We start from the raw sequence: 15,166 nt of genomic DNA, 5'->3' as shown, positions 1-15,166 counted from the left end.
AGTGTTCGACTGTGACCAAGACCATAACGTATGGTACGCCTTGTTAAGTCGCTTCCGGCCGTTGTTAGACGAGGGATGGACGCGCGGAGCGACTCGGTGAGCATGAGCGTATATGCTACGCCTTTATGAGTCAGCATCTGAGGTTGTCCAGAACGGCCGGGGGACAACCTCGGGATCGGGTCCGAATGTGTCCAAGCTGGGAATCCAGTCTGGATTGTCCCTGGCTCCCGAGTTCCGCTGCTGTTGAGAAGCGTACAATATGATGAGCCTCAGGCAGTCCAGCCCCGCACAATAGGTGTCCCCGGCGGTTACTGTGATGACAACCGAAGAGATTCGAGAGATGATGGAAACATTTATACTTGAATAGGTAACAAGGTGAAGCATTAGGCCTCCTTAGCTGGCGAAAACATGGGGCCGCTATGGATATTCATGAAATGATGCTTATGACGATGATGACGATGACTGACATGTTGCAGGGAACATAAGAACAATGTTACGGAGTCATGTATCACTACAAGGAAAGCCATTAGCTAATAATATTTAAACATCAAATTCCAGGTCGCCAACACGAACTGACTAGGAGGGCTCCAACATTGGGTCAATATTATTCGCCGAGGAAACCTCTCAAGGCCTTCACAGCTTAGCCTACCTGATTCCCGCCTATGGGCCATCTGCCGTGAAACTTACATCTGTGGAAGGGAACTAACCATGGGGTATCCTTAACGCCTGCCGCTGGTGCAACGGAATCTGCTTCGTTCAGCGATCCATCTCGTAAAAGCCCGAAGGCTCATGACCCTCTGCCACCAGTAACATCGAACAGCACTCAGCATAGCGCCCGCACGACTCTTACGGGGACTCGAGTCCAGAAAGGCAGTGCGACGCCGGCTCCTAGGCGGTAATGCCTACTGACTTTTTGGCCTGCAAAGTGGCCGCAATCTCATCATCCTCGTCATCGTCGAGATTCAAAAGATGAAAGCGGTTGGGTGCCGCCGTAAACGACTTCTTGGGCGGAGTCGCTTCCTTCCGCGGCTTGAGCGCTGGCTGTGGATACGGCTGGGCGCATTCGTCGACATCGTAGTTGATCTTTTTGCCCTTGTACCTCCTGTCTCTTGTGTCAGCTTGAAGGGAAAGCGGACACCGCCAGCATGGCTACTTACAGCCGACTCAGCATGCACTGGCGCGCATAAACGGCGTTGTGAACCGAGTTGAGACTAATGTAGCAGTTGCCGCCAATGAACTCGACCTTGACCACGACGAGGTTGTGGATATGGTCCAGATCTTCTCGGATCACGTCCTCGGTATGTCTGCTGTCGTAGCCCTGAATCACCAGGTTACGACTGGCGCCCATGCCGATCTTGTTGGCGAGGTGACCAGCAAGGACGAACTGGCGATCGTTCCACTTGACCTCGACCTGCTCGCCAGATCAACAATCAACAACAGCCACATCATACTCTAGGCCTGCCCACCCTCTTGTTTCTGATGTACAGATCGTGCCGGCGCACGTGGTCGTAGAACTTCTTGGCATCCTCCGAATTGAGGAAAGACACCGTAGCAGTGCGATCGTGGTTCCGCAGAAAGACATCCAGTAGCATCCCGCCCCGTACGGCGTTGGTGATATCCGCATGCGATGTGCCATCCGCCAGGTTCGAGAACTGGAGAGTGCGGGCACACTGCCGCTCAAACTGCGGGCGCTGGCCCTCAAGTTTGACATTGCTTGCATTGGCGCCAGGGGGGCTGTCGAGATGGGAGTCTATGTCGCTCGCAGCGTTCTCGTCGACTTCGTCCTCGTCCGCCTCGCCATCCGCCCATGTGGGGCGTTCGGGGTGCCGACCGTAGTGGCTGTTGTGCGACGTGTCCTGCTGCTGGTCGTAGGCGCCGGGCGTGGCTTGCTGTGTGGACGAGCCCAGGCGGGCGCCTCCCTCCTCACTCAGTTCTGCATTGTAGGGTTGGGACGCTTTGTGCCCTGTCTGAATGGTCTCGTCATCCTGACTGAGAAGCTGTCACGATCAGTTAACTGCTGGCTCCAACAGGACCATCGATCCATGAAAAGCGGCCATGGCCATACATCGATCGTCTCCTCCCCGACGCCGCCGCGAAGAAGGTTTCTTCTGAGGTTCCCTAAAACCTGTCAACCACAACAGGACGTGACCGAGTGTATCGGAACGGCCGAACCATAGTGTTTGGCCCTCAACATGAGATCGTCATACTCGGCCCGCGATATGACCACAGAAGAGAGGTGCCCATTGGACTTATTTGAATTGGTATTCTTGCCATGGTTAGGATGCTCGATTTCGGCTGTGTGACTGGGTTTCTGAACCTACAAAATGCGCCCTGTGACTTCCATCACCCTGGTTAGCATTGGCTGCGGTTGCAGGACATGGAACACCATCGGGTGACCTGATAAGAGAGATACAGTGACAAACTGGAAAAGACAGGCGTACCTTCGCACCAGGGTATCGAAATAATCGCGGTCGATGGTAACCGCGCCGCCGTGGGACGACATGTTACCCCACAACCTGGGAACAAAGAAGATAAAATGTCTGGGAAAAGACAGAATGTGAGAGAGACTTGGAGGAAGATGTCCTGTTGGCGAAAGGCCTCGCCCAGAAAAAGTGGCAGCCTTCCCATAGATACCGCTTCCACACTGCCAGGGGAGGAAGGTACTGCAGCAAGGCGGGTGGCAGGTGCAGGTGACAGGGGCCCGTCAGGTATCCGCCCTGGCCTATCGTTGGTTGCGACGGCTTTATCTTCACGTGCGATAGGGACAGCAGCTGAGCAGCGGCCAGCACTCTGGCTTCTGCGCGCGAACTGGCCGCCAAGAGCCAATAGCTAAGGTTTGCATCACGCAAAGCTTCAAGGGCTGGTCGGGGGTTCGGCCGAACAGCCGCAGTTCGAGACCTGGAACAAAATCGATGTTCAAGGCCGCTTTCAAAGTTGGCAGACCACTCTTCACACCGACGAGGCCAGCGAGGCTAGCCGCACGTTTACCCCTCTCTACAGTGCCTTATTCAGGCGCTTCGAGTTGAGTAAGGTACTGGACGTTCAAGATGTTGTCTCCAGCGTTTCTTCCACCATTCCCGACCTATGTGGTGCCACCTGTATGGCAAGTTGGACCCGAGGTGCTGTGCTGCACATATCGCGGATAATAATGGTGTGATGCCGCCATCCGGTCTATGCTCGATGATACGGACACAAGCCGAATACCAGGCCATAACATGGTCCAGCGAGAAATGGGAGCCAGATCAGGTTTTCTGTCTCTGCATCCGATCAGCAGCCAACTGTTTACCAAGCACCGAACGACTTGACTGGAATGCAAGCAGGGACAACGGTTCCAGGTTGAAATGCCGCGACCACTCTGCAGCCTTTGGCATGTTGTCGGTGGCACATGACCTGGGCCTCATACTGCTGCGCCCAGGCAGCAGATCGAGACAGCGCTTCGGAGCTCGAGTCCGGATGACGGAGGAGCGGCGGAAGTGTCACGGGCTGCAGAGATCTCCACAGCCTTCAAATCCGTTGGAAACTCAGCAGCTGTCGGCAGCGATGGAAAACACATGCTCAGTGAAACAGCATTATTATCGTTGTTGTTGTTGTTCCTGTTGTTGTTGTCCAACCCTGTAGCTCAAGGCTCGCAAACCCGGTAACGATTGTAATAGCCGTCGGCCGCAATGATGATCATCCGGGAGGAAGAGAAAGACTTGAAATGAACCACCACAGAGGCGGGAGATCCAGCGGTTTTAAACTTACACACTGCGAAATATCCGGGTTGAGCAGGTTGAAAGCTCGAGCCTCGTGTCCACGGGGTCAACGAACGCCCTAAAAATAACTTTACGTTGATGTTGCCATCAATCAATGCTGCGAACAATGCCTTCTCCTCCTTAGCCCCGCTGCATCAATACGAATGCCTGTTGGCTTGGAGATGCCCAAGCTTTTTCCAATGCGGTAACCTGGTCGACCAGGTTCTTCCCTAGCGCTGCTCGGACCAGCTTGGGCCAGCCGTACTTGCCCATTGGCTGGGAACTCCGAGCGAATCCATCAGTTGGCCCTGACATTCGATTGATCCCGTTGAGAAGAAATCTGGGCATCTGCATTCCAACCGTCTCCCGATCAATCGTCCTGCTTCGAAATAGAGCCACCAGATCCCTCGCACTCCAACCTGTTTCTCCAGCAAACACGCTCGCTTTCTCATCAGCACGCTCGCTCGTCCGCTTCCTCAACCGCGATTCCTACATTCTATCGACTACCAACCGGCTCGTCCGTGTTGTCAATCGTCTTCGTTTCTCCACGCCATTCCGCGCGGGTCTGTTTCTGTCCGGCCAATAATAGGGGCTGCCACCAGCAAAACGCCCGTGCCGCGTCCCGGAGTCGGCCATCTGTCACCACGGTCATTGACAACACGCCGCATTTTCCAGATTTGAATAAGGGTCTATCTGGTCCGGGTTTCGTGATTTAGTAGGGCCACAAACTGGGCGCTGTCCGTGCTCTTGGTCGTCCCGGCACACTCCAACAGGTCTTCTGTCATGAAGGCGCAACTTTTTGCAGGCCACTTGGCCGTGGCCCTCCTCTCCTTGTCTCCGGTAGTCTCTGCATTGTCATGGCCGAGATGGCTCCCAGAACTTGACACACTCGTTGTCCGGCAGGACGAATCCTCATCAGGTATGACGCATGAACCCCATGATACATGGCCGTGTCCCTCGACACCGTTCTCATCCTAACATATCCGTTAGACTCTCCTTCTGCCACTCCAACAGCGTCACCATCCAGCTCTGCGACCGGCGACGAGGAAAACAAGGAGACACAAACAACTTCGGAGTCGTCCCAAGACCCGTTCGAGCCCATCACCACAAATCTCAACACGGGCGGCATAACCCGCTCCGGGTCCGCGACGGGCACGGTCCGCCAGACGGGCAACAGCACGCGAACGAGCGCGCCCAAGAAGACGACATTCAACCCCCAAGACCCGGCCGGCGGCATCGTCATGATCACCCCGGCCGCAACGGCCGGCACCCAGCTCTACAAGATCGGCGACTACGTGACCTGGGGTTGGAACTACACCAACCTGCAGGCCGACCCGACAGCCATCGACATTTACGTCAAATGCAGCCTAGTGCCGCAACCGTGGACGCTCACCCAGAACATGTCGTTCGCCTCGCCCGGCTCGTACACGTGGGACACTGGGGCCTTCCGGAGCGCCCACGCCGGAGACCAGCTGCCGGTGGACCAGTACACGCTCGTCATTGCCGACGCCGACGGCGGCATCAGCGCCACGCCTGAGGCGGGATACCTTGCGCCGTACGCGGGCTTCTACTTTGGTATGTACACAGGACAGCCTTATGTGAATTCGGACGAGGGGTGGCAGTGCGCTTCATGCAGCGGCGCCGCCGGGTCTGGGCTGGATCGGCAAGCCCTGGGCGTTGCGGTTATCATGAGTGCCGTCACGGTGCTCAGCTTCACTTGGTTTGTTGCCGGGGTTGGGGCGTTTGTCTGATGATTTGAGCCAAAGGGGGCTTATGAGAGAGAAGAGGGGGCGAAGGGGGCTGGGAGTTGTGGCAGCGGAATTATGTGTTGTAATGTGTTTTAGAGCCAGGGGATGGCAGCTGAAGGTTCATCAGCATTTGGTTTCTGGTCTGTTTCACCACTAGGTAATATGGGCTGCCAGAGAGCGGAGGGGCGTTGGATCAAGTATTGCTAACATTTCATTTTGGATCCAATTTTCGCCTGACCTGGGCTTAAAAAACGTGAAGATGGTGACGGTAACGGCATTGGTTCGCATTGTATTTCTTAGTAATGACCCTGCATATATATCAAGTAGCTTCATGAAGCATTCTCCTAATCCACCGTGATATTGGGTGGCCTTGCTTGCCTTCGTTCGGAATTCATGAGGTCGCTGGTCAAGAAGTCTTTTATCCCTTGACATGCTTTCAGAGACAACGACGTCCTCGACTGCCTTGTGGCCTGTACGAACAGAGCGACAGTCTGCTCTTTCATATCGACTTCGAGGGCATCTGTCGCCTATAGCTTCCACCCACCTGTGTCCAACCAGTCCCTGGGCTGGGACTGATAGCATGTCGGTCACGAAGTCCATAGCGATGGTGTGGAATGGTCTTGGAATAGTCCGGATGAGCTGAAGCGTTCCCGGTGGAGGATTCCAGTTAGTGGTGTTGTTTAAATAGACCTTAAGTGTCTAACGAATTAGCGACTCTCTAGACCTTCGACCGGAAACGAACGCTAGACAATGTGGATATCATCTTTGTTCTCGCCGAATCGACGTATCTAGCCGAATCGTCTTGTGTTCATTTCAGCTTAAAGACCTGGAGAGTCACCTTATCTTGTTAGATGGCGTAAGGTCTGTTTTGAACAAACCTACCGACCAGAATCCTCCATTGGGAGAGAGGGCTTTTAGCCCATTCGGATCATGCCAAGGCCATTCCACACCATCGCCATGGACTTCGTGACCGACCTGCCACCCGTCGACCTCAGTCTGCCAAGACGGCACGAAGGAGCACTACACCATCCGCAGCGAAAACCCACCTCCCCTTTCCTCCCTCTCCCTCCCAGAAAATATCCCTGTAAAATCCACCGCGCCAAAATCTGCGGCCTGCTGGCCCCGCGCGGGCGCATTCGGCGTCTCCCGCCTCCGCCTCCGCTCCTGACCCGCCTTGCTTGGGAACGTAGGAAACATGGCTTCCTGCTTCGGCTTGGGGTCTTGCCGGAAGTACTCGTGCGCGAGCATCTCCCTGGCCGTCGGCCTCCTCTCCGGGTCCAGCGCCAGCAGGCTGTTGAGCAGCGCCACGCCGGCCGAGGTGAGCAGCGGAAACCTGGCGCGGATTGCGGACCCTGTGGCAGCCTTGCCCGTCGGGAGCCGCAAGCTCCGCGCATTGGGCAGCCGCCGGAACGACGGCCACGTCTCCTCGGTCGGGACGCCGCACAGCTCAAAGATCTTGGTCAGCTCGTCGACCTCGTTGCGGCCCTGCAGCAGCGGCTCGCGCGTCAGCAGCTCGCCGAAGATGCAGCCTACGCTCCACATGTCGATGGCCCGGCCGTAGCGCGTGGCGCCGAGGAGGAGCTCGGGCGCGCGGTACCAGAGGGTGACGACGAGCTGGGTGAGGTTGGGTGGCGGGTCGCCGACGTAGCGCGCCATGCCGAAGTCGGCTATCTTGAGCTGGCCGCGGTTGTTGAGGAGGAGGTTGGACGTCTTCAGGTCGCGGTGCAGGATCCAGTTGTCGTGCAGGTAGGCGATGCCCGAGGCAAGTTGTTGGAGCAGCGTCTTGACTTCGGACGTGAGGAAGGGCTCGGGCATGTCTTCGAGGATGGACTTGAGGTCATGCTCAAGGAACTCGAGGACGAGAAAGATGCTGGGACATCGTTGTCAGTTGGGACTCCTTGAAGTCTTGTGTGGAGTTGAGAACATACTTTTCAATCCTGCTCGTGTCATCACCAACGACTACCTCCTGGAGCTTGACCACATTCCGGTGATCGCAGTCCTTAAGGATCTGTATCTCGCGCAGGCCAGTGATTGGTAACCCTCCGCGATCTTTGGGGTCAATCTTGAGCCTCTTGAGCGCAACCACTTTCCCTGTGACGATCTCCTTGGCCCGAGACACCCAACCGTACGCGCCTTCCTCGATGTCGTTGAGCTTGTCGTAGTTCTCGACGCTGCGACACCTGCCAAATGTGCCGCCCTCAAAACGCAACAATTTAGGAACACCGCTGGGCCCGTCGGATCCTGTAGTGGGTTGTGTTGCCTCGCGCTCTGGTGATACTCTTCGCCGCTTCGCGGGGGGTCCGTCTGCGCTATCTGCTTCTCGTGGGGCGGCATCCCGAGCTTGCCTCTCAGCCTCGAGCTTGCGCGCCTTCCCGGCTTTGAGGCGCTTTCTCTCCGCCTTCTCCTTTTTCCGTTGCGCCTCCAGCGCTGCGTCGGCTTCGTCGTCAGCCCAGCGAGACTTGGCCTTGGTTGCCATCACATCGAAGGGCAAAGGGGGGATGCACCAGGACGCGACTGTTGAAATCGAAATTGCGTCAGTTTCTGCAGCCGGTCTCCTCCAAGGCCGTCGAAAGACTCAGGGCCAGCTGTATGGTCTTTGGTGGCCGGCCGTCGAAAGGAGGGTACTTTTGGCATGTTTCCAGGTTTGGAGGTTCGGATGGAATGGATGGATGCGATTGCTCGGCTCAAGCTCCCATGTTTGGGAATTTCCTAGTTGGTCCAAGCTTCAAGGTCATCATCTCATGCCTGCCATGTCCAGAACTTCACAAGCTGCTGGGGGCCAAACCAAGAGACACAAAGCCCAGTCCGAATAAGAAAAAGACATCTGATGCATTATCACAGCAAAAGAGCACACACAGGTAACATGCCGCACAAAAGCAATGACCGACCCAGGGATCGAACCTGGCACCTTCTCGGTGGAAGACTTCCAACTATGTCCAACTTTGTGAACGAGACGTGATAACCACTACACCAGTCGGCCGTGATTGAATACTTATTGACGTTTTTGCAATTTTCATCACATTGTTGGATAACGGTGGAGCTATTAACTGAGTTGCATCTGGAAGTAAAGCAATCCTTCACAGCGGGATTCCGGCGGTACTAACATAGACTCCAGTTGTTCCACCAGCTCGGTTGCTGAGCAATGACCTTGTTGATCGACTAATAGATTACACCTCTGCAGGATCAGGGCGGAATTGAGGATCTTGTCTCGGGTGGAGGGGTCCGTCCGTGTCTTATTGCTTGGGGTTCTGGGTAACTTTGTGACGCTCGGAGGGGCATCCAGTTAAGGCCAATCAGCGACCCGGGCAGAGATGAACGGACCATGCGCTAAGCAGGGACTGGCTCAGCCTCGCCAATGCGACTCGATGCTTTCCAGTTCTGGAGCGACCTTCTCCCCAACTTTGTTGAACTTGTCTCGGCCCCTGATAAACTTTGTTGGAGCTACAAACTGGTAGTTGTCGTCGCCGAATATTCTCTACAGTAACCGCACGCTCTGGATTCTCGTGTGCATTGCTGTCCGATCCAATGGCCGGCCGATTCGTGCGCGCGTCGAAATACCGTAGGCGTCCTCCGCTCCGCTCGCGTGCACCTCTTGGGCTCCGAGTCCGCTATGCTGTGCTGCAACGGGAGAGAGAGCGGCATCGCATGCGACAGCTGCTGACCGACCCTTTGTTGACCAGGACACGTCTTTGGCAAGCCCACCAAAAAGGAGTTCTGCTATGACAACCTTCACATCAGCCGGAATGCCTGGGACACCAACCTGGTGAAGGTGTGTCGCTTCCCATGCCCCGCGTTAACACCCGATTCATCGAATTCTGATGGCCTGGCGAGCTGGCTGCTAATGCTTCGGAAATCGCCAGGTCAATCCCGAGTACCTCTCCGTCAACTGGGAGTCGAGCGGCGGCGGTGCATTTGCCGTCATCCCCCTGAACGAGCGCGGCAAGCTGCCCGATCAAATACCGCTGTTCCGAGGCCACACTGCTGCTGTGCTGGACACCGACTGGTGCGTCGCAAGCGCCAGATCACCTCAAAGGAATCTAGATGCCGAATATTAACCGTTGCCAGGAATCCTCATAACGACCGCATCATTGCTTCGGCGTCCGACGATGCCAAGGTCTTCATCTGGGAGGTGCCACAGGGCTTCACGCTGTACACCGATGCTGAGGAGGTTCCTGATGTGTCGCCAATCAGCAAACTGTCTGGTCACTCGAGGTATGATCGCATTATCCCCCAATCTTGCCGTATGGCCATGCTTACTCTTCTCTCAGAAAGGTCGGACATGTACTCTTCAACCCCGCTGCCGAGCATATCCTCGCTTCCTCCTCCGGCGACTTGAGCATCAAGCTGTGGGATATTAGCACTGGCCAGGCCCCGATCACTCTTAAGCACCCCGACATGGTGCAGAGTCTGTCGTGGAGCGCCAATGGCTCGATGCTGGTGACCACTTCTCGGGACAAGAAGCTGCGTGTGTGGGATGTGCGCCAGGAGAAGCCGGTTCACGAGTATGCAGGCCATGAAGGCGCCAAGAACAGCCGCGCGGTGTGGATGGGCGAGCACAACCGCATTGCCACGACCGGTTTCTCGAGGATGAGCGAGCGGCAAATCGGCTTGTGGGAGCCCGGCCGGAAAGACCCCATCGGCGGCTTCACCTCGCTCGACTCCATCTCGGGCGTCTGCATGCCCTTCTGGGGTGAGTCCGGTCAACCTTTTGGTGTTTGAGGCAGTTCCTGACTAAATGCTCAGACGACGGATCCAATTGTCTCTATCTTGCTGGAAAAGGGTAAGTCGATATTTGCAGCCTAATTGCGATTTATGCTCACGTTTTCCTCAGCGACGGCAACATTCGCTACTTCGAGTACGAGAACGACAAGTTCGAGTTCTTGTCTGAATACAAGTCAGCCGATCCTCAACGCGGTGTCGCTTTTGTGCCGCGCCGTGGCGTCGACGTCCGCGAGAACGAGGTGATGCGGGCATACAAGACCGTCAACGACACCTACATCGAACCCATCTCGTTTACCGTCCCCCGCCGCGCGGAGACGTTCCAATCCGACATTTTCCCTCCCGCCGTCGGCCTCAAGCCCGCCATGTCCGCCAAGGAATGGTTCGACGGCAAGACCGCGGTGCCACCCAAGATCGACCTCGAGAGCGTATACGAGGGCAACGCGCCTGTTGAGGTGCCTGCGGACTACAAGCCTCCCGCGGCTGCGTCCGCTCCCGTCCCTGCGCCGGCGCCCGCCCCCAAGAAGGAGCCCGAGCCAGCTCCTGCCCCTGTTCGTGCTCCAGCCACGATGGCCGACCAGAAGACCTCCATATCGGCCATGGCGAACAAGTTCAAAGACAACGAGGAGGAAGAAGCGGATGACGACGCCGAGACATCGAACTTCGAGGAAAATTCGCGGCCCGGGACGCGTACTAGTAGCCTCCCAGTCCGGTCTCCCGCCAAGCCGCAGCCCGTCTCGACAACGACGACTGCACCCGCTCCCCAGGCGAAGCCCGCATCGCCCGTCAAGTCCCCGCAAGCCTTCCCTCCGCCGCCTGCTTCCTCCTCCGCCTCCCCCGCTGCCGTCGCTGCCCCTGCGGCTGCGCCATCAGCCAGCCCGGCCGTTGAGGCGTCGCTGGAGCAGATTAAGCAGCTCCTCGTGCAGCAGGCCACGCTCATCGGCGCCCAGAACGAGAAGATTCTTGCCCAGACCCAGATGATCACGCGCCTGACGGCCGAGGTCGAGACGCTTAAGAAGAGGGTGGTGGACGCGGGCGTGGGCGGCACCCAGGTGGACCAGAGCGAGCGAATCCGGCAGCTGGAGCTGGAGCTGGAGGCTGCCAGGTCTTGACGTAGAGGTGGATGGATGGGATGGGATGGGTTAAGTGGGGGGGAGGGCGCAGTAAGGCTGGAGAGGATGGTAATGGTGGGGAGTGAGGGGTTTAGTGTCTAGATGGATTCCGGCTGGGGCAAGATGATGGATGTTTTATGAGCATTGACTGGGTGTCTTGGGCGGCTCGTTGGAGTATTTCCTTGCATTGTTCATGATGGGAGGCACTACTTGGTCGGAAAATTCGCGTTGGCTTCTTTCCTGGAGAGGTAGCCTAACAAATACCCGAATTCGTACAGTTGAAATTCTCGCAACCAGAGAGCGTTCTTGTTGTGTTGTACATTTCTTAGCTGTTGCTTGCTCATGTCTCTGGAATACGCTATCATCTGCGAGCTTGCCAGGCAGTATGGTGGCTATATCCTAGCTTCGAAAGATTCTTCCACAGTTCTAAGCTGGAGAGGAGGAACAAACGGAAGATATGCTAAGCCGCTGTCATTACCATCAATTCTCCATAACCACCTAATCGTCGACAGTATCTAGCAACCATCCCGTCACACCCATATCTCACACTCCCTACACTTACTCCTCCTGCTTCCAACTAAGGCTCATCCACAACCCTCTCCTTCTCCTTCTTCTCTCTTAACTTGTCCTCCCCCTCATACGACCCTGCATAAACCCCGGTATCCCAGACCACCAACCGCCCCCTCCTCCGCCAGTCCTCATTGAACGCCCCGTTCCAGGCAGACCACACCCTTCTCAGTCTCACGCCCATTTCCCGTCCCGGCGCCGCACCGTCGTCTTCTTCTCCTTCTTGTCCAAAGAACCTCTGCAACACGGGCTCGATCCCTTCAAACCCGACGATATACCGCGGCATTTCCCCCCCCCGGCGGGTATTTTTCGTGGTTGTTTCTCCGCCCCCATTACTCGTCAGAGCGGGCCACATCTCGTCCGCTAGGAACTGCACTCCATAATCACCCCGGTCAGGGGACACCCTGCGGTAGAAACGGTCTGCCTCGTCAAGGTATGTCGCGCGCTCGGGGGAACCGGGCGCGGTGTGCAGCGGCGGCTCGCAGGTCAGGGCGCGGGCGCGGAGGGCCGGGTAGACCAGGTGCGAGCGCCAGGGGGTGGTGTGGCAGGGTGTGAGGAAGAGGGCAAATAACTCCTTTGGCTGCTGCCGCGGTCCGACTGCGGCGGTTTGTCGTTGTTCTTTGTTGTTGTGGTGGTCCGGCCTGAGATTCAGGGTGTCGGGGTGCAGGCGCTCAAACTCGGTCCGTAGGAAGGAGAGGACGGAGAGGGGCGCTGGCTGGTGGAAGAGGGAGAGATAGCCTGCGAGGAGGAGGTTGAGGGAGAGGAGGTTGGCGAGGGTTCGCTTGTGGCGGAGGGTGACTGGGCTGATTCGAGAATGGGACGGCGTGGTGGGTTGGGTGAAGAAGGCGGTGATGTAAGGTGCTGCGAGGATGTGGAAGATGGGGAGGAGTGGGTAGATGAAGCGGACTTCTTTGTGCGATATGAGGGATAAGGTCGTAATCATGGTTAGTGCGGCAAATGCGAGAGTACGGAGGATGTTGCGTTGGAGGTGGGAGGGATCCCTGACAGATGAACCTGCCTTGAAGAGGCCGACCAGGGTAAACGGGAGGAAAGTGGTGGTGAGAAGTGGGACACCCTGGGAAAGATAGTAGTGCCACGGCATGTGGCCGTAGAAGACGGCAAGTGACTGGGAGAGGTTGAAATAAAGCCACTTGTAGGGCGGGAAGGTCCAGAAGCCGAAGTACAGGCGATCAGAGACGAGAGATATGCCCAACACCGCAGTGCCGCAGACAGCAATCTCTCGGAAGAGCACCAGGGTCGATGTGTTCCAAGGCGATGCTCCGGTGAAGGTTAGCCGTGCGAGGGAAGAACCCAGGACAGCAAGCCATATCAGCAGGTTGGTTGGCCGCAACAGCACGGCGACAGCCGCAAGCGCAAGGGAAACCCGGAGACTGTCATGGTTAACCCAAGCTTGACGTGAGCAATCAATCACGTGCAACGTACCTCGTCATCCTACTGTTTTCCTGCAACGGGCCTTCCTTGGCCGCTCGTGTTTCAGCAAGTACCTCCCATGGCCAGTACGAGAGCGCAGCTATGGTCAAAGTTGTCTCCAGTGAGTTGGAAAAAGACCTAGTAGAGCAATACCATTGCCAGGGGTTGAGGACCGCCATCCACAGCTGGGAATGATCAGTGTCCAGGCGGCGAGACGCTGGGCAGGAGCAAAACTGACCGCAGCCCACGGGGCGTTGCTCTCTCTGCCGTACATGTCCATGGCCAGCTTCCAGGTGTAAAAGTCCCCCAGGGCAGCGAACACAGATTGTAGTACCCCTGGAAGAGCGGCCAGGATGAATGCTCTGAAAGGCGGGAACAAATTCAGGAACTCCATGGCGCCATCGACGACCTTGTATGCCAGGCCAAAGATGGCGGGGTGGAGAGACGACCTCAGCTGGTGTTGCCACTCCTATCCAGTGTCAGCGACTACATCAAAGACAAGATGAGAATGAGAATCAAGACCATGTACCCAGGTCAGCCAGGCGCCGCTGTTGGGGCCGAAAGCAATACTCCATGCTGGCTCGAGGGCTTGAAAGTACTCGTCTGGCTGGAAGAAGGTGCGCACGCAGAGGGCGTTGATGAAACGGAAGACGAGGAGCAACGTTAGGACGTCTTCAACTTGGGCAGCTAGGACTTGGGGGTGCACTTTTGATGTTGTCGATTCGGCCCTGTCTGCGTCGCCTGTGTCTTTGTTTGCATCTCGGACAGAACCCCGTTTGTGCCGCTCCCGCAGCCCTTCAGCAGCCGGCTTGGACTCCATGGCCGGGTGTGGTTTGCGGTGATGTAATCAAGTGTCCATTGCTGATTGAGACTGGTACCTTACTAGTCGCTCACTGTCGAGCAAGTCACTCTGTAGTGTACGGAGAGCAACATCCAAACACGAAAGTCGAGATTTAATATGCATTCAATGCGTGAGATTGACACTGTCAATCAAGCGCCGCCAAGTGGTGGAGGACCACCTCGCTTCCATCACCTCGACGCTATGGCTGGTGTCTTCTCTGATTGGCCACTTCCAGCCCTATGTGTAATCACCTGAGCGGCGGTTGGCCAGTCGGCTCCGCAGCCCCTGCATCACCGGCGCCGCACGGCTCCACCGTGAACTTCCCACCTCCGGGTCGCTTCATAAAGGCTCAGCGCGGGCCGGTTTTTCTCCGTCTTCGGCTCTGGACAACGTCGTTCGCCTTGTTTTACGTATCCATACTCTGTATTGGTGCTGGAATTGCCATTGATACACTGTCCGGTCAGGCGCGACCGGACACTCGGATCACGGAGACCGGCGTTGGGAGGTTGGGCACACCTTCCAGAACCGGATCCTCGGCGGCGCTCAGCATCGGCACACAAGGATGCTCAGGGATCTTGGGTCCACGTGAGGTGACTCGCTGCCGTCATGTTTTCAACGACGCCCGCTTCCACTTGCACTTAGGGGTATGGTGGCGTTTCACACAATCCACAGGCACGCGTTTTCTGCTGCATTGGGAAACCGATGGCGGCCGAGAGGCAACTCAAGGTATACTGTTTATAATCCCGAGCAGTCCCACCTTATAGGCGTGTCTGTGTTTTTCTCTCCTCTTCCAATATAATATGTTTCAAACAGTCGCAAATTGATACCACCGATCTTACCACACTATCGATATCGTCCGTCTCATCGGCGCCCATTCCGCTCCTTTATCTCACCAGTGGGGCCATTACCGTTGCCCACCTCCCCTCCATTGTTCAACGTTCTGTCCTTCCGTTCCACGTTGTCAAGGTTTCCGACCGTATCACCGGTCAATTTGTCCTCCAAGAGCAACATACA

At 56.5% G+C, this 15,166-nt stretch overlaps 7 protein-coding genes and 1 non-coding gene across 8 annotated transcripts; 4 read left to right on the top strand and 4 right to left on the bottom strand.

The window, feature by feature from the left end:
- The first annotated feature begins 71 nt into the window (after positions 1-71).
- N657DRAFT_645544 (uncharacterized protein) lies at positions 72-753 on the top strand. Its single transcript, XM_062792966.1, has 3 exons — positions 72-121; positions 169-511; positions 688-753. Exons 1-2 carry the CDS (start codon positions 113-115, stop codon positions 361-363), a joined length of 204 nt encoding a protein of 67 aa, XP_062647705.1. The 5' UTR covers positions 72-112; the 3' UTR covers positions 364-511; positions 688-753.
- Positions 754-888: 135 nt separating this feature from the next.
- N657DRAFT_681046 (uncharacterized protein) lies at positions 889-2,503 on the bottom strand (the record flags this gene model as incomplete). Its single annotated transcript, XM_062796345.1, has 7 exons — positions 889-1,102; positions 1,158-1,411; positions 1,467-1,997; positions 2,066-2,118; positions 2,173-2,266; positions 2,322-2,331; positions 2,442-2,503. The coding sequence occupies 7 exons, from the start codon at positions 2,501-2,503 to the stop codon at positions 889-891; spliced, it is 1,218 nt and encodes a 405-aa protein (XP_062647704.1).
- Positions 2,504-4,517: 2,014 nt separating this feature from the next.
- N657DRAFT_634103 (uncharacterized protein) lies at positions 4,518-5,485 on the top strand (the record flags this gene model as incomplete). Its single annotated transcript, XM_062791250.1, has 2 exons — positions 4,518-4,653; positions 4,749-5,485. 2 exons carry the CDS (start codon positions 4,518-4,520, stop codon positions 5,483-5,485), a joined length of 873 nt encoding a protein of 290 aa, XP_062647703.1.
- Positions 5,486-6,292: 807 nt separating this feature from the next.
- On the bottom strand, positions 6,293-8,168 carry N657DRAFT_434492 (kinase-like protein). Its single transcript, XM_062787355.1, has 2 exons — positions 7,411-8,168; positions 6,293-7,352 (listed from the first exon to the last, which is right to left on the bottom strand). The coding sequence occupies exons 1-2, from the start codon at positions 7,956-7,958 to the stop codon at positions 6,503-6,505; spliced, it is 1,398 nt and encodes a 465-aa protein (XP_062647702.1). The 5' UTR covers positions 7,959-8,168; the 3' UTR covers positions 6,293-6,502.
- Positions 8,169-8,362: 194 nt separating this feature from the next.
- On the bottom strand, positions 8,363-8,462 carry N657DRAFT_t83. Its single transcript has one exon. It is a non-coding gene; the product is annotated as a tRNA-Val (tRNA).
- Positions 8,463-8,870: 408 nt separating this feature from the next.
- On the top strand, positions 8,871-11,614 carry N657DRAFT_671953 (DUF1900-domain-containing protein). Its single transcript, XM_062795611.1, has 7 exons — positions 8,871-9,041; positions 9,163-9,251; positions 9,343-9,485; positions 9,548-9,694; positions 9,751-10,172; positions 10,226-10,262; positions 10,314-11,614. Exons 1-7 carry the CDS (start codon positions 9,008-9,010, stop codon positions 11,311-11,313), a joined length of 1,872 nt encoding a protein of 623 aa, XP_062647701.1. The 5' UTR covers positions 8,871-9,007; the 3' UTR covers positions 11,314-11,614.
- A 21-nt stretch (positions 11,615-11,635) lies between these two features.
- On the bottom strand, positions 11,636-14,283 carry N657DRAFT_645539 (glycosyltransferase family 22 protein). The gene is made up of 4 exons (XM_062792965.1): positions 13,841-14,283; positions 13,550-13,780; positions 13,324-13,496; positions 11,636-13,271 (listed from the first exon to the last, which is right to left on the bottom strand). The coding sequence occupies exons 1-4, from the start codon at positions 14,129-14,131 to the stop codon at positions 11,891-11,893; spliced, it is 2,076 nt and encodes a 691-aa protein (XP_062647700.1). The 5' UTR covers positions 14,132-14,283; the 3' UTR covers positions 11,636-11,890.
- A 53-nt stretch (positions 14,284-14,336) lies between these two features.
- Positions 14,337-15,151, top strand: N657DRAFT_434124 (uncharacterized protein). Its single transcript, XM_062787354.1, has one exon. It carries the CDS (start codon positions 14,392-14,394, stop codon positions 14,914-14,916), a length of 525 nt encoding a protein of 174 aa, XP_062647699.1. The 5' UTR covers positions 14,337-14,391; the 3' UTR covers positions 14,917-15,151.
- The last annotated feature ends 15 nt before the right edge of the window (positions 15,152-15,166 follow it).

This window comes from Parathielavia appendiculata (genome assembly GCF_033297405.1).
Source record: "Parathielavia appendiculata strain CBS 731.68 unplaced genomic scaffold N657scaffold_6, whole genome shotgun sequence".
In the NCBI taxonomy this organism is placed as follows: Eukaryota; Fungi; Ascomycota; class Sordariomycetes; order Sordariales; family Chaetomiaceae; genus Parathielavia; species Parathielavia appendiculata.
The sequence above is the reverse complement of the archived record's forward strand: the minus strand, read 5'-3'. Positions and strand labels throughout refer to the sequence as shown.